The 17,960-nt window shown below is 49.6% G+C and overlaps 1 protein-coding gene across 6 annotated transcripts in view; it reads left to right on the top strand.

The window, feature by feature from the left end:
• The window catches only part of TAFA3 (TAFA chemokine like family member 3), a 77,081-nt gene extending 60,251 nt beyond the window's left edge, over positions 1 to 16,830 (top strand). For all 6 annotated transcript variants that reach the window (XM_030561739.1, XM_030561740.1, XM_030561741.1 and 3 more), the window contains 3 exons: positions 5,694 to 5,843; positions 10,061 to 10,185; positions 14,804 to 16,830. In XM_030561739.1, coding sequence (XP_030417599.1) covers positions 5,694 to 5,843; positions 10,061 to 10,185; positions 14,804 to 14,815 — 287 coding nt within the window. In that variant the 3' untranslated portion in view covers positions 14,816 to 16,830. The remainder of the gene's footprint in view (positions 1 to 5,693; positions 5,844 to 10,060; positions 10,186 to 14,803) is intronic.
• The last annotated feature ends 1,130 nt before the right edge of the window (positions 16,831 to 17,960 follow it).

Raw genomic sequence — 17,960 nt, forward strand, 5'->3', positions numbered from 1 at the left:
CTGGGACAGAGAGAACTGTGGTGGTGCAGCCCCAGATGCTGAGGGACTATGGGACCTGGGTGAAGTTCCCTGGGGTGAAGCCCCTCGTCCTGCCTATGGCCCAGATCCCTGTGCAGACCCAGGAGGGGTCGGGCTGGCTGGTAGTTGGGGTTCTCCAGGATATCGGCTCGGAGGCGCTGTTGGGGGGTGACTGTCTCCCCTTGAGACAGGATCCAGGCCCCGCTCCTGTAACAGCCGAGGGTTTGAGTTCAAATCCAGGGAACCAATTGGCTAGAATGGAAATGGACAGTGAAAATGCAAATGACCTGGCTGGCAGTGGGGAGGGGCTGCTGGACTCAGGATACCTGCCTACCTGTAACCAGCCCCCTGGGGCTGAGTGGGAGGGAGAGATGCTCCCTGCCCCCCTGCACACCGGTGGAGAGGGGGCTCATGCTGGCTCTGATGCTGTGACCAGAGCAGAGAGCTCGCTGCCTGCCCCCACTGGGACAGCAAGTGCAGTGCTGAGCATGGGGGGAGCTGAGACCCTAGCTGAGTGGGGGGACACCCAGGCAGGGCAAGTCGGCTGCCATCCAGGTTTGCCTGGTCCAGACGTGCTGCTGGGAAGTGATTACACAGCAGGGAAGGAGCTACCAGGGACAGGGCTCAGGGAGGCTGTGACCCCAGGCCCAGCCAGTGAGAGGGAGCAGGTCCCACTCCCTGCCCCAGCAGCTGAATCCCAGACCGAACTGCAGAGGGATCCCTCCTTGGAGAAGCTGAGGGAACTTGCTGGCCACGGTGCTGCAAACCCCCTTGGGGAAGGCTGCAGGGACAGAATCCTGCAGGAGAAGGGATTCCTGTACTGGGAACGGGCTCCACAAGGGGAAGTAGAACTGGGGGGAACCAGGAGGCAGCTGGTGGTGCCCCCGGAATCCACAGGGTTCTTCCCATTTGAGCTGCTGGATGGGAGGAGAGTGAGGGGACCCCTGGACCTGAAGGGGGGAGGATTGGATGGAGAAGGGGGAAGACCCCCGGGGGGATCTCTTCCCTGACGTGGGAGCCAATCTCCCCATCAGGTGTTCCCCGTTCAGAGTCACTGGGAAAGCAACCCAGATTCTGGAGAGAGAGGTCAGGAACATGCTGGCTTTAGATGGGATCCAGCCGTTTTACAGCCCATGGGCCTCACCCATGGGGCTGATCCCCAAGGGAGACAGGATGATCTGGTTTTATGGGGGCTATCAGAAGCTAAAAGCCATCACAGTGTCCGATGCCCACCCCATGCCTAGGCCTGGGGAGATTCTAGACAAGCAGAGGGCGATGGAGAACTTGGCCCTGGCAGACACTGATAACATGTGCATCTTTAGCCAGACCTGGGAGGAACAGGTGTCCCAGGTGAAGAGGGGGCTGGGCTGCCTCAAGGAGGTGGGACTGACGTTAAAAGCTGGAAAGTGCAAGGGGGGACAGCAGAGGTGTTGTGTCTGGGCCACAAAGTGGGAAGTGGCTGCCCAAGCCCAGAGCTGGCCAAGGCCAAGATGGGTGCTCTTAACCAAGAGAGTCTGAATTGCAGCCCAGAGTGCTGGGAGAAGACCCCGTCCCAGTCTGAACCCCAGAGGTATTGGGGATAGCAAAAGGGTTCAAGCTGCATAAACCTTCCCACAGGCGGCCTGCAAGTGCCATCAAGCACACCCGACCTAAGGGAGGGCGTGAGACTGGACTGTCCTGGTGTAACTCACACCAAGGAATGGGAGAGATGCTGGGGCATCCATAGGAATGTTGGTGGGTTCGAACTTCCCCAGGTCACTGGCTGGAGTGACCTCTCTCAGTTCGGAGAGAGATGTGACAAACTGGGAATGTTCTTAATGTTCTTAATGTTTTCTCTGAATACTGTGTTGGTGCCTCAGTGTCCCCATGGCAGTTCTTAAGTATCTTGCAGAGCAAGGGCCAGTGCACCTAAATGCCTGGCACTCTGTCTCCTAGCAACTGATGGCCTGGGCCTCTCCCTTGCAAAGGTGCCAGCTGAAGGTGTTGGAGACAAAGGGATCAGGTGACCTCCTGGCCCGGGAAAGGAGCTGAGCAGAGAGGAGGGGCTGGGAGGGGTTGTTAGTCTGGAGCTGGCTGGGGTCGAGGAGTGGAGGGCAGATGTGGGGGGTCTGGCTCACTGCCCCCCAGAATGGACCTGGCTGAGGGGTCCGGTTCGCTGTATCTACAAGCTCTGTTTTAGACCCTGTTCCTGTCATCGAATAAACCTCTGTTTTACTGGCTGGCTGAGTCATGTCTGACTGCAAAGTGGGGGTGCAGGACCCGGTGGCTTCCCCAGGACCCCACTGAGGCGGGCTCGCTGTGGGAAGCGCACGGAGGGGCAGAGGATGCTGAATGTTCCAAGGAAAGGCCCAGGAGGTGAAGCTGTGTGAGCTTCTTGCCCTGAACAAGTCTGCTCCAAGGGAGAGGAGGCTCCCCAAAGTCCTGACTGGCTTGGTGGGGAGCAGTTCCAAAGCATCGCCAGTGACTCCGTGACACAGGCTTCATACAGCAATACTTTTGGGGGTTGTAAATTACCACTCTGTACATCCTAGATCAGTTTTGAAGCTTGAGATCTTGCAAGTGATTTAGTGGTGAGCACAGGGGTCAGTATTCATAGTCCTCTCAGTTTCTGTGTCTCCTTTGAAATCAAATGGCTCTCACTCATATATTTTCCTGATGACCTCTCCAGTGAAAGCATTGCCTACCGGGCACAGTGCTGAGCCGGGAGTGTTGTGATTGCTAAGACACACGCTTCTGTCTTTGAGCACATTGGTTTATTCCTTTACACTGGTGTTCATCAACTTCTAGCACCAGGAGATGAAAAAAGTGCACAGGCCAATCAGTAAATGTAAGAGATTAATTTATGACCAGCAGCCATCTTAGACTTACCCCAATTCACTGGGGGCACGAAGTAGAAGAGGGTGAAGGGACAGTGTCCGAATGTGGACACTGAACTGCAAAGAGGACCGAGCCAGGGTCCTCTGGAGCAAAGTCCAGTACTGACAGGAGCAGGCTCCCGGGCCATTTAGTGCATAGCCACTCGCTAGAGAGGATCCAGCTAATGTCGATTTCCCACATTGTGCAGTTTACCTTGCACTCTGTTTGCAGTTGGTGTGGCAGTGGTGGCCCTGGGGCTGCCGCAGGGTTTTGAGGGCAGCTCGTTGGCTGAGATGTGTGTTGGTGACTTGCTCTCAGTGTCACAGCGGAAGGGTCTCAGCACCTCCGCAAAGATGGTTGCTGCTGTAGAGAGAGCAGAGTGAGCAGGATGTGCCCTCAGTAGAGGTGACAGAGCCCCTTCATCAGAGATCTGGCTGGCTGGCTGGCTGCTCAATCATGGGAGCCTGGACATTTGCAAGGTGAAAATCCAAGTAAACTTAAATGGGGTTTTATCTGATTTTTTTTTTTGTTATTAATGGCAGCAAAAAAGTGAGACTCTAGGTAAAAGGCTGAAAAGCACCATAGTGATTTGGGAGCCCGATTCCTGTTTTCAGAAATGTCTGAGGCACTTACGAGTCCACGTGTCATTGAAAGGCCACGGAGTGCAGGCCCCTAAGCATTAAAATCCCTTCTGAAAGTGGGGCTTAGGCTCCTAAATCCCATAGCTGCTTTTGAAGATGTTGCAGTGTAGGGGGCCCTGTGGCAGAGACAGCAGAAGTTGTTTCATCCATTAAATGTCTTTCATGTTTCAAAATGAATAATTTGCCTTAAAAACAAGACTGTTTTCTTCACCCAGTTATTAAATTAGTGTTAAATCAGTCAGGTACAGAAGACAGTGCAGAGCAGACCAACTTTCCTCTCGGGATTGCTGGGTTGTCATTAGAAAGAGCTCTGGATTGAAAGGTGCTTGGTCTCCCCCAGAATTTAGAGCCCATCAGTTTAAGATTTTCTCCTTTACTGTGTCTGTTTGCCCTTTGCAGGGCCAAGCAGTCCTTGTTCATGCGGAACAGGAACTGCATTGTGTGAGCAAGGTTTGGGGGTCCAGCTAGGCAGCTGAATTTGAAAATGTGCCATATACGTCGCTGCATAATGGTGCTGGTGCATAGGAAAAGCATAACAGCTTTAACCCCATTACAGCCTGACTCCTGATCACTGCATTGGTCAAAGACAGTGTATTCCTGGTAACACATTGGGATGTTGTCACAGAGTGTGGCGCTGCAGTCACTTCTTTCAGTTCTCATTAAACAAGACCTTCAGTGATCACTCACTCTCAGGTCATGGGATCAAAGTCTATCCAGACCTATTTGGCTAATTTGTATGGTGGCTGTGTGGGCCATGACCCAGTGAAATGCATTGATTTAGATGATAACTAGATTCTAAGCCGGGATCCCAGAGGTGATAAGCCAGTGCATTTGTTTTCCTTCTTTCTTAATATTTTAATGAGGAGCAAAGAGCAGCAGAACAACAGTCTCCCTTTCTGCTGAACAGGAAAAAATTGCAGCGTTGCTGTGAAGTTAAGACACACCCGTAGCTGGAACTCATGTCAGATTGCACACTGATACAGTGCCAGGAATGAGCATTCCTTTGGTTGTAACATTCGGGGCTGGAGCTGATGATGTTTTGACTGAAGCCACAGGCACTGAGAGGCATCGTCCTCTCTCTGTGGTCTCATATCAAGTTTGTATCTCATTTTCAGTTCCAATTAACTAACCAACTAACTGATTTCAGTAAAGCCCTTCCCTCCGTCGTGGGGAGAGGCTATTCATTCTGCTCAGCAGGACGGGTGATTAGGAGTATATAGAACTCTGAGCAGTATGATGAGACTAAGCCAGGGCCAGTGCTCTTCCTACTTAAAGATAGGCTGGGGAGCCATTGGACACAGCCACCCGGAGGGGCTTAGCAGCCTTGAGGCCTGATTTGGACTCCTGCAGCAGCACCTGGCTAGATGTCCAATCTTCCAGCAGGCACCCTGCCTTGGAAACATTGCGTTAATCACTTGCAGCCATGGAGTGGTGCTCTCCGGCTGGGGAGATGGTGAAACTCCCATTGGCCTTTGTGCTGCTGGCTCTTACTGAGCAGCTGCTGGAGTGGGCTAGCTAGCGATGGCAGGGTACCCTGCGTCCTGTCTTTCCCTGAGCTTCCCACTATACCTGCTCACTGCTGTTGGGACAATGCTGTGGACTTAATGCACTGGTGCGGTCTGAGAGCCAGTGGCTGGATTGGCTCTGTGTGCGCCAGTCTCCCCAGCATCTTACTGGAGCCAGAGCGCAAACCCTGGTGAGGGAGAGAACATGATGGCAGAACGTACCGCGTCCTACAGTTCTAGCGGACCATCCCAAGCCGTCAGCACTCAGTCACCGCCCTGATGGACGGGGCGTAAGAACCCGACTTACAGAGTGCCAGGCTGCCCTGCTGAGCTAACGGGGTCCCCTCCTCTGGCTGAGACATCTGGAGCTCATGCCAGCTCCTTGCATGTCTCCATGCCACACGTTCTGCGATGAGGAGGAACGTTGCCCTGTTACACAGGGGACTGAGGGCAAGATGGCGAAGGGTCTGTAACGATTCCCATTAGGAAGGATCCCTCAAGCCTGGTGCCTGTGTGGTCCGTCTGGTGTTGGTGCAGCTCATGGGGCTTCTCAGTCTGTTTCTAGTGGAGAGGCCTTTCTCATTGCTCCACTGGAGCCTGTTCAGGCTAGAGTCTGGGACTGGGCTCTGGCCACGCAGCTCCGGGTCAGGTGCGGTTGTTTGCCTCCCCACAGTGCACATAGAGCCTGGCACGTGCGAAGTCATCGCCGCCCACAGATGCTGCAATAAAAACAAGATCGAAGAGCGCTCCCAGACGGTGAAATGCTCCTGCTTCCCGGGGCAGGTGGCAGGGACGACTCGTGCGGCTCCCTCCTGCGTGGATGGTGAGTACACGGCTCTTTTCACAGATGAGTAATCGCTTTCTGGTTTTGCTGGGAAAGATGAGGAGGAAACATCCCTTCCAGCAGGGGCGGCTCTAGGCATTTTGCCGCCCCAAGCACGGCAGGCAGGCTGCCTTCTGCGGCTTGCCTGCGGAGGGTCCGCTGGTCCCGCGGCTTTGGAAGACCTCCTTCAGGCGCGGGAGGTCCTCTGAAGCCGCGGGAGGTCCTCCGAAGCCGCGGGACCAGCGGACCTGCCACAGGAAAACCACTGAAGGCAGCCTGCCTGCCGCCCTCTCAGCGCCAGCAGAGCGCCCCCCGCGGCTTGCTGCCCCAAGCACGTGCTTGGCGTGCTGGGGCCTGGAGCCGCCCCTACCCTCCAGCCTCTGAGGATGAGGTTATTCTCCCACACTTTGCCAGCAGTGGGGACTTTTTCATACATCTGTAACACTGAATGTTTTAAAAAAAATATTCTCAATCCAAATGTGCTGAACTGGTGAGTTCTCCCACCGCAATCAGTCTTTGCAAAGTGCCTGATAAGCAGAAGTGTCAGAGACGGCTTTCGTGCCCTGGGTGTGCCAGTCTCTTGCCACATGAGCAGGAAAATGTAGTTATTCCTGAGTTATTTCATTAGAACTTCTGCAAACACTGAGCAGGGCACCCCTCCGTACATACACTCTATGTACTCCTGAGATTGCGTAAAAATACAATTAAAATAACCCCGAACCTCCCCAAAGTGCAGCAGTCTAGACAGAACTAGTTGGCACTGGTCTAGTGCCATCTGTCGCAGGTGCTCTCGCTTTCATTCACGATGCCTCCAGCTGGGAGGAGGTGAGTGTCGTCATCTCCCTCTCTTAGAATGGGGATCTGAGGGGGCAGAGGAATTCTTTGCCCAAGGTCTCAGTGGTAGGGCCAGAAATAGAACCTAGCCCTGCCTCCCTATCTGTGCTTTGGAGCTGTTTCATGTTTGCCCAGCCTGATGAGAGCACCAAGGACCTGTCTGTGTCTGTGTCACACTGTCTGTGACGGCCCTGCCCGCACGACAGGGATGGATGTGTTCAAAAGTTGTTTCCAGATACTGTTCTGTGTTCATGACTGTTTTTAAAGCCATACACCAGGCTGGATCCTCACAAGGCGGCCTGCTGGCACTGTGCCTCGTAGCAGTTTTCAGCCAGACAGCGCTAATTAGGAACAGCCCCTGTATTGAGACACTGAGCTCGCTGGGCAAAGCAGAGCTCTGAGTGAAGCCATTTCAGAACTATCCTAGGGAAGTGGGACCAAGAAGTGACGAGTGATTTAGGAGCCCATTTTAGGAGCTCAAACTGAGACGCCATAAAGGGTCCTGATTTCACAGTTCAGACCCTCTAGACACCCGACACCACTAACCACCATGGATATTCTTGGCCAGGGCTCTGGTTCCGTTTGCTCTCGTGTCATTGAGATGGATGCCAATTCCTGCTCGGCTCACCTGCAAGATGGTTTCAGGTGCCTAAACTCTCACAGCCTTCTTAGGGCTTGGCTACACTGGTGCTTTACAGCGCTGCAACTTTCTCGCTCAGGGGTGTGAAAAAACACCTCCCCGAGCACAGCAAGTTACAGCGCTGCAAAGCACCAGTGTAAATAGTGTAAACAGTGCCCCACGCGGCTCTCAGCACTGTAAGCTAATCCCCACGGGGAGGTGGAGTACGTGCAGCACTGGGAGAGCTCTCTCCCAGTGCTGGCGCTGCGACCACACTCACACTTCAAAGCGCTGCCGCGGTAGCGCTATGCAGCTTTAAGTGTAGCCATACCCTTAGTGTTACTCATCCAGTCCACTGCCGGCCCCTCCCATCCCACTCAGCTGCCAGCAGCTGCCACCACAGCAGATAATGCAACTGCGCAGTTCTCCAGGTCCTGCCTCTAGGCCTCCCAAGTGCTTTTCTCTCCCAGCTCTCACTTTGGCACAGCTTTCCCAGGGGCAAGAATAGAAGGACAGGATGTGAGGCGCCCCCCCCCCCCCCCCGCGCGCGCGCACACGCACACTCACACACACACCTGGTGCTGGGAACCCCACACTGCACCAAAAGAAAGACAAGCAGATTAAAAAGGAAGCGAGTCATCTTGTGCTCGGCATTAAAATGTGGTGCAGGTGCAGTGGGCAGTGACCAGGAACAGCCAGGCAGCCGGGGACAGAATGCACATAAAAGGGGTCCACTGTGGGAATGAAAGATGCTGAGGGGTCGTGGTGGAAGAGCAGCGAGGCAGGACACTGTTAGATTTGCAAGGAGGGCTAAGATTGCTCTGTGTTTACCACCGTTAACAAGGCTTTCATCTTCAGAAGCAAACTGGAAAAGACCTAGCAGTGGCTCAGCATGGTTAAACGCCTCTCCATATGCCTCGCGCCAGCCCGGTGTTTCCTGTCGAATCCCTAATTCCTAATGACCTCCCTGTTAATATGGTTCTGGCACTGTTTCATTGGGCGCCTCCTCTCTGGCCTCTGAGGGGTTCAAATTATGAATATTCTTCAATTTAGACCACACTGTTGCTGAACGTTAGGTTACTATGGTGACGGGCTTTTGCATGCCTTCTGTCCTTGGGTGATGCCGGCTTGCTGTGGGCTGGAACAGTTGATGATGGCTGCTCTGTGCCTAATGATTCCTGGGCAAGTCAAATGCATGTAGGGGCCCCGTCTCTGTTCAGTTGCTTGTCCCTGCTCTCATGGTGGCCTCGGGAGGGGCTCTGTGGCACAGCCCTGAACTGCCACTTCAGGAGAGAAACGGCCACACAGTGCTCACCCAGCTGTGCTTGCGGCTGCCAGGACACCCTAGCACACGGCGACAACGGAGTCACGCCCTGGCACTTTAACTGGGAGTGCAGGGACTAGAGCTGTGCAGACGGGGAACGTGCCATTTCAGAAAACATTTAAAGATTCCAAAATCAGGCTTCATTCTGATGGGAGTGAAAACCCCCAAATTCCCCACAGGGGTAAATTCCAAACTTTGTGTCCGTTTCGCTTCCTTCTAAATGTTTCATCTCAGTTTAGACTCTCAGAATGTTTTGCATTGCATTATAATATATTTGTCACAGGGTGACTGGCCTCTGTAAGCCACAACTGTGCCATCATTAATTCGTTGTGTTCCAGTTGAAGGTGTGAGCCTAGCTTAATGGACAGGTGGGCCTTGAAAAAGGACTGAGAGAGATCAGTCTGGCGTGGAACCATAAGGAGAACCATCTTGGGGGCAAGTGCTTTATCCCAGATCCAAAAAGGAACTGGGAACAGGGCCCAGAGGGAGGGTTGAGGGCAGAAGAATCTTTTTGTTTGTTGGGACTTTTTAGTTTGGACATTTGCTGCCCTAGAAGGGTTACATTTGTTTGTGACTTGGCAACTTGGCAGGGGATTAAGCCAAATCTCCAGCACAGAGGCATGTATGGAGAGCCAAAGAGACCCACCTCGGGGATGGAAATTGAGGCAGAAAGTGCTGGCAATGCCACGTTTGGCCAGTAAGGTGTGCTGCGGGGCAGCCATGCTCCATGATAGTATTTTATATTTATCAACATAGTGTTTGTACAATTATATATTATATCATACAATATAATATATAATTATGCAAACATTATAATATATAATACAACCTTTAAAAAATTCAAAATAAAAAGTGGAAATGTTTTGTTCAGAAAATGTCGAAATGGGACATTCCAACACTGTTGGAACTTTTTTCCATTTCTAAACAAAAGTCTGGTGAAATCGACCCAATTTCACAAAGTGGTTTGATTTAGATGGAATATAAATAAACAGGGATTCCAGAAAATGGTGCAAAAATGATCAAAAATGTTTTTTTTAATTTTCATGGAATTTTTTGATTTTTCATCAAAGCAAAATGAAAAAATGTGTTTTCAGTTGGACTTGAAAGAAGCAGTATCAGCTCTCCTTTTTTGGTTTGATTTTTCTCCATTCTCTCCTTTTTTTTTTATCACTGGAGAAGGTGGGAGTAGGGAGTGGGAGGAGGAATTAAACAGATCCCCAAATTTTTGATTCAATGTTGACGAACAATTTGAAAACTTTCAATCATGTGGAAAAAGCTGTTATCTGCTCCGTAAACTAGCTTCGTGCTGATGAAATGCTGGCCATCTCTAAAAGTAAATACTAACTCCCCACCCTGTCTCCATCTCTCCCCTCATCCAGCCCAACTGTAGGCACACTGCCCATATCTGCTCTGTTCCTCACTGGCCCTCTCTCCTTTCAGCCTCCATAGTCCTCCAGAAGTGGTGGTGTCAGATGGAGCCGTGTCTAGAAGGGGAGGAGTGTAAAGTGCTGCCAGACTTGTCAGGATGGAGCTGCAGTACTGGCAACAAAGTCAAGACGACAAAGGTATGTGTGCAGTGCTGTTTGGAGCCAGATGTTTGCCATAGAAAATGGAGTGAGCCATCTGGAGCTTGGGGCATTGGCAGAGCTGGAGGGGCTCAGGACAGGAGGAGCTGGCAGGATTTATGGAGCAGAACCCAAGTGCTTTGACTGCGTTGGTGTGAGGAGCTTCCACCCTTCCCTCATGTCAGTGCGCTTACTCCCTTCTTCTCACAGCCCATGAATGTCCCTCCACAGTGCTCAGGTGCAGAAAGAGAAGCGAGGCGCCTTGCCCAGAGTTTTTACATCTCTTTGTCTTTCACGCTGATTATGGTAATTCCCGAACACCAACCAAGAATGGAGCCCTGTGCCACACACCAACCCAGCGTAGCAGTCAGTGCCTGATGTGGAGAGCTTGCCATCTAAATAGACCTGCCGGACACGGGGTGGGGCCAGGGCTGGGACACACAAGCAGCATGAACAACGTGACGGTGGCGAACGTCATGTTAGTGTCCTGGGTTTTGTTCTGAGTTTAACTCCTTTGGTGGGTTTTGTTAGGTGGTTCCCTGATGCTACCAGGTAGAAGCTGTGGAGGGATTTTCCTGGGGAAGATATCAGAGCAGCTCCTGGACTAGTCCTTGGCTAACAAAGGACTGGTTTGCAGTGCAGTCTATCCTGGTATTGCAGTGAGGTGCTAGGTTCCCCAAGCTGTTCTCTGGAGCAGCAGATTCCTCATCACCTGCCTTCTGCCAAAGCAGTGTGATTCAGGCAAGGGCTTTCTTGGATGGCAGTGCTCCCCCAGCTGGAGCAATCATCTGTGACAGAGAACTACATGATTATTATTTTCATGGCTTGCTGAATGCCCCAGAGAACAAGATATAATTAAAATTTTATCAAACTCATTAGTAATTACATGTATGTCATGGTTAATCAGTTGCATAATTTTGTAATCATTGCTCATACAGTTGAGTATAATTATCCTTCCAAAAAAGTGAGGCAGGGATTAATTTATTATTATTATTATTATTTTCCTCCCCAAATTGCACTTTCGTGCTAAACTGTTTTTATGAATGTCAGAGCTGCCTCCCCTGGCACAGGCATCAAATACTGATGAGCGATTGCAGCTGTATTTCCAGACCATTCTCATTTCCCCCATTTATATTGCTTATTTAATTCCCCCCCAGCCCATCATTATCTTAATTTGACGTCAGCATGATGGCTCCAAGTTCTTGTAAGGGACAGTTCAGTTGTGAAGGGTGCAGGAGCTGCTGCAGTTCAGGTGTCTATCCCAGCAGCAGTGTTGATGCTCTGCCAGGGGATAAAGCTGTTTATGGTACTCCTCTGAAGATGCACTTTGGTTTCTTCTGCCCTTCCCTCTGAACTAGCTGCAACCTGGAGATGGAGTCCAGCATTTTCCAAAGCACCCAGTGGTTTTTGGTGCTCCTCTTGAGACTGCTTAAAGAGGCCTGGTTTTCAGAAAGTTCTGGGCATGCTCCCACCACTCCACATGAATAGCAAATTACAACATGTCAAGACTGGAAGCAGCAGCCAAAGCAGTGTGTGCATAAACAATCCGCAGGGGGAAATCTGTGTCAAACATCCTGTTAAATAATTGCAACTATTGAATACGTTTGCATCTATTCAAGTCTGTTCAGTCACCGTTCACGAGCAGGAAAATCAGCTAGATGTGTTGGATTGCTTGCTTACGGCAGTTTGACCATTTCCATTAGCAAACAATCTCCAGAGCAAGTATTCTTCAGGGAACTCATTTGGTAAATAATTTCAAACTACAGATAAATGAGAGGAGAGTGTGATGTTGTCAAGTTCATCCCCGAGTGCGAAGAGGGAGATCTCATTCCTCTGGAGAACTTTGTCACAAATTATTTTTCAGCAGGGAGGGGATTTGCCTGTTAAAACTCTATATAACTGACCTCTGCAAAATACAGTATCATTGACACTGAGTGGTCAGAACTCATGAGACAGACTCCCAAAAATCATGGCATTGGTTTAAAAATTATAAGAATTAAAAAATAATAAATGTTGGGTTATTTTTATTTGCCATCTGATTTCTGAATATTTAAAGGGACACATTTTCAAACTTTTCTCTGCAGCCAGGAAAGCTAGAAGCTTATTTTTCTTTTTTAAATAAATGAAAGCTAAGACTTTCTCATAATCATATGACTCCAGGACCTGGAGCATTAGGGAAAACATTAAATATCACCAGACTCATGAAAAAAATTGCTGGAGTTGGCAGCACTGAAAATATGCTGCCACCCTGTAACGAGGTACCCCTGCTGCTCCCCTCCGAAGCCCCTCTCCTCTGTGAATCAGGGACATTTTAGTCTGGTGCAACACCCATGTTCTTTATTCATGATCAGTTTCCCACCACCAGTTTTCAACTATATACAGGCTTTACAACTGCTTGGCCTACCACAGGCTAGGAGGCTCCTACTCCCACTGAGCCTGACCTCCTGTTCTTAGTCTCCACCTTTCCTTTCCTTTCCTTTTTCTCCTCCTCCTCAACACATTTTTAGAAATGTTTTGATTTAGACAAAAAGGGCAGTTTTAATCAAAAATTGTTTTGATGAAAAATGTCTGAACAGTTCTACTGGAAGAATCACTCACTCTCCTTCCTCTCTCTGCATCATTTAAACCAGCTCCCCTGCTCCTTTCGCTTCTCTCCATTCCTCTTTGAATGTTTGGCTTTAACTGGTGCTGTATTAGCAGCTGGCTAGTTGAGTAATAAGCACATTTCACCCCTGTAACTGTGGGTCTGTGCTGTGCACAAATTATCCTGTTTTGTTTGTTTGTTTTTTTAATGCTTCCAGTTTGATCTTCCATTTTGCAATGGATTTGCTGAATTGTTCCTGCTGAACATGCCTGGTACTTGGCATGCACAAGTGACCAGGAATGGAATTTAAATAGCAATATTTCAAATGCATCTACACTTCTGATGGGTGCGTGGAGAGAAATCTCTAGACCTACTATGAAATCAGTAAGAAAGGACATTGTTATGGTAAATAGGATATGAACATCTGAAGGTTGTAAAACTATCCATGGTCACTATTATAACCCAGAGTTTAAAAGGCTGGAAGACAATTTTTAAATACTTTTTTTTTCTCTCTGAAATACACACGTGACACACTCACGCACATCCACGTCCCTACAGTCTGTCTAAGGGGCTTGTGCAAGCTGCATCTTCCTTTGCAGATTGCATGGTGCAAGAGTTGCATTTAGATTGTTATTCCGTTGCCACCAACAAGAACTGAATAGGCCGCAGGCTGTTCCTATGCAGTGGGGTTGTTACCTCTTGGTTACAGTTGGGGAACTGAGGCACGCAGAGGGGAAATGACTCACCCAAGGCCATGCAGTGAGTTAGAGCTGGAAATAGAGCTCAAGATTCTTGAGCCCCAGTCTCTGCTATGACCGCTAGGCAGAACTCCCTCTACAGAGCGACCTTTTGGATCTGCCATTTCAGTACTGTGCAGTGGGCCTGATTCTGCTTTTAAACTGCCTTTACACCAGTGTAAGTATCATCTTTAGTGGAGGTACCCCCAATGCACACCAATGTCAATCAGGAGTGACCCATTCCCCATTGCGCTGCACCTTGTGTTGTCAATGAAATCTTTGCAAAGTGAGTGCAGAGGGGGACTGAAACCCTGCTAGTGTGAACTCGAGGAGATTCAGATACGACACTTGAGGTCTAATGGTTCCATGAGTTACACCCACGTGGTCCTACCAGCTCCAGCAGGGCTACAGGGGTGAGGGCAGGAGCCCCTCACACCTCCCACTGTGATTGCACCCTGCGCGTGAAAACAGCCTGGGCCTGGCCCAACACTGTAGTCACTGGCAGCAGCGTGTGGTGCTTCCAAATCAGAATCATGGTGTTTGACACCCTTCTGCCCTGGGGCCTGTGACTACACTAGGCAATGGAGAATCAGATCCTGAGGAAAATATGGAGGAAACCACCCTTGGAAAATCTCCTGCTGCTGTTTCTTGCCACAGGCAATGACCCCAGCTCTTCGCAGTTTAGGTTTTACATTTTGCTTCCTTCTTCCAACACCATGGCCCTGAGACTTTATTGTTATCAATAGTGTGGTAGAATCAAGGACTGGGCCCACCTTATGCTAGATACCGAACAATAAGCGGCAAAGAGCTCACATCTACGTATCAGAGCCCTCAGGCAGATACAGACCGGCAAGGGAACACAAGGAAACAAAATCTTGCCTTCTTCCAAATCCCTTCTCAGTGTTCTACATTAGGGAATGCAGGAAGCAATTAGAAGTTAGTAGGTCTGGAAAACAATACGAGTTCGCTTCAGTTTTAGGAGAACACGCAAATTTAGCCCTGCCCAGGGGCGGCATGCCACGGGGAGCGCTCTGCCGGTTGCCGGTAGGGCAGCAGCTGGCTCTGGTGGACCTACCGCAGGTGTCCCTGCAGAGGGTCCGCTGGTCCCGCGGCTCCGATACGCCTGCGGGAGGTCCATCGGAGCTGCCTGCCGCCCTCTTGGCGACCAGCAGAGCGCACCTCGCGGCACGCCGCCCTGCTTGGGGCAGCGAAATGTCTAGAGCTGCCCCTGGCCCTGCCTTACTGGTCAATAGGTTGCTAGGCTCTGCTGTGACGTGCTCTTGTCCTTTGTCCACAGGTCACCCGGTAGTTGCTGTGGAACTCTTTCCTGAGGGTTTCTCTGGCAGGCGTCTGCGTTGCGATGGCCAGCATTGCGAAATGGCACAATCTCATGTTCGTTCAGCTGCGGGAAGTTCCTGTCACGTTCTGCACAGCCGTGAACGGGACTTTCCGGTGGCGGCAGGAACGCAGCAGTTTTGGGATAGGATGGCTGTCCCTCTGAGCACTTTATGGTTCTGACTACAGTGCATCTGACAGCGGACTGATGCTCACTCCTTGGAGTTGCACTGAGGATTACAGAGAAGGGGACGAATGCACTCCTCCAGCCTGGAATACTGGGAAACCTCTCTTCTGGAAGTGAAAAACCGTGCTAGGTACTGGTTAATGCCACCTCTGAGGTATTGAAGCAGCGATTGCTATTGAGGCAATGGTAATGGGTTCTGAATGCAGTTGCAAGACTCCCTTTCACTCCATGTTTTCCCTCTGCATCGGGGTGCACATGCCAAGAAATTCTTGAGTCACGTAGACTCTGTTGACAATTACAAAGAGAAAAAATGGCTTCCTTCGTTTCCTGCCACATATTCAGATAGGATAAAATAATTACCAGGAGAACCATATTTTCCCCCAAGGTCTTGATTAGGTATCATTGTCAGGGTTTTAAAAATCAATGTCTAAATCTTCCCCATCTTTGTTTCATTCTTTTTTAATGAAGACTGGTTTCCAGGAAGAGTTCCTGCAGACAGGGGCCAGATACTGATCTGCCTTCCATTGGGATAAACTGGAGTAACTCCACTGAAGTCAACGGGGAGATGCTCTGTCTTTGTCTCAGGGTGACTGACATCAGAATCTGGCCTACTGTTTAGCAGAAATGACAGTGCAGACTGAAACATCTGATGCTTTGCTGAAGACACCTGACGTGAGACAATAGACTCGCTGAGCAAAGCGAGGCTGGTTTTTCCTTTCTCATTAATTGCACTGATCAGGATTTTAGTTCCAAATCTGAGCGCTGTGATCTAAGTCTTAGGAGCCAAATTACTGCTCATGTTTGCAACAGTATTTCAGATTAATGCGGGGGGGGGGTGGGGTGGGGAGGGGAATTTCTCTCTGTTTGGTCTGTTGTGCCTGGTGCAGTTTACTTGGTTATCCAAAAAGAGACTGAAATGGCTTAGCTTCGTTAATTCAAAAGAGAGAAAAACCTTCCAGGCTCCTGCAATGAGCTCAGATCCCTTCCCAGGATAAACTGTTGTTCCAAATTTGCTACAATATGTGCAGGAGGAGCCCCATCTAACCCCTTTCTCCCAGTTGCAAACATCACAAGGGAAAACTCTTTGGTCTAGGGGACTAATCTCCCTCCCCACCCCAGAAGTCAGTGGAGAAATTGCCGTTGAAGTCAGTGGAGTAGGACTAGGCTTTAGGCTCCCAAAGGAGAACTGCAGTGGTACTTAACCCCCACTTTTGCTCCTTTGGGAGTCCCAGCTCCGACAGTCACAGAAGCCTATTGTACACATTGGTTTGCTGGGGAAGGGAATAGTTAGAACCTACTTAATCCAACAGTAGTAGTGAAAGTAACAGGTGCCTCCTCAATGGAAACCTTGTTACTCTTCCCTAAAAAGTCTTTCAGATCCAACCCTCGCTGTGTTACACCCCTAGGTGTTGGTACCATTATGGTTCTCTTGACTCAGGAAGGCCCAATGGATTTAAGCCTTGGAAGTGAAAATACCTGTAAGATAATTGATTGCCTACAATGCAAAGTGTAACCCAAAGGGGACATATGACTAATGCAAAAACCTGGTGCGGAGATGACATGGATTCTAGGAGTAACAGGAGGGAGTGGTGTGGGAAGTTCTAGGCAAAGAGCAAACAGCAGCACGTTTCAAACGCAGCCTGGCTCTGTTCTGTTTTGCAGCAGCCTGGTGTCTGTGCTACAACTGTACAACCTGCTGGAGTTGTTACTGGAACATTTTTGTAGTGGGGTATGTAATCCCTGCCTCAGATGCGATGTAAATACCAGACTGTGAAATATTAAATTCATTTTAATCTCTGCAAAGGATCTTTTCCTTTTTGAAAAGAAAGGATAGGGGCTGAAGAGTATTTTTCAAATCAATCCACTGAAGGGCAGAAGGTTTGTGAGGCCTTTATTCTGGGGCAGATCCTATTGCTGTTGAAGTGTTTGGGTGAAGGACTGGGCCATTTGTAATGGATGTGGCTTCCTGTCATTAGGTTAATAAGCGGGTAAGTCACTGAAGCTTGTCCAGGGCTAGTTCAAAACTCTTTCTTCACAGCGCAGGTGGTGCAGCTCACAGGAATTTTCATTGCAGGCATGTTCAAATGACATACAGCAGTTTCCCCTGAAAAACCAGTCAGTTAATTCCATAGGAACTTGTTAAAGCATACAGAAAGGAAAAGTGACTGCTCCCCTCTGTGAGTGAAACGCAGGACCGGGGAGTGTCACGAGGCACACCGAACCCTCTCTCTCTGGTCCTATCTGCTTTAGATACTTGCACCTGACTCCTGCTATCAGGAATGGGTGTTGCACCAAGACTGGATGCCAGAACAGACCTTTCTATGAACAGGGAAAACTGTCTGTTTGCTAAGGGAAGGGCTGGCTGGATGCTCCCTACCTAGATAATACTTTTGCGGTAGAATTTGTTCCCAGCAGCAGCAGCAGCAGGGGAGAAGGGAACTGTCACAGAAAGAAGGTTTAGCTGCAGAGACATTGAGATCTTTACGCCTCCCTGGGAGCATGAAAACTTTTGTCCGTCAGACTTAGAATAGCTAGCTATATAAATGGGAAGCTGAGAAGCAAAATCATTCAGTGGGAATTTAAACATTATGATATTAAAGCATCAAAAATGCTTGATTGTATCTGCAATGGATAAAGATACATGTGGCACATTCAGGAAGAGGCAGGATGCTCTGGGGAACAGAAATAGGCAGGATGCTCTGGGGAACAGAAATATTATGTGATATGGCAGCAGCAATTATATCAATAGTAAACAATGGTGCAGAATGAAAATGGAATGGAAACAGCACCTAACGTGCAGTGACTCTCAGGAGCCTTTGTACACAGTTACCAGTGTTTTCATGAACACACATATTTTGATGATCCTTCTGTCCAGCTGGTAATGACTTCTTCTGGGGGTTTTTGGAAGATGCCATCTGATTCTGCATACAAG

Source organism: Gopherus evgoodei, chromosome 4 (assembly GCF_007399415.2).
Source record: "Gopherus evgoodei ecotype Sinaloan lineage chromosome 4, rGopEvg1_v1.p, whole genome shotgun sequence".
NCBI classification, from domain to species: Eukaryota; Metazoa; Chordata; order Testudines; family Testudinidae; genus Gopherus; species Gopherus evgoodei.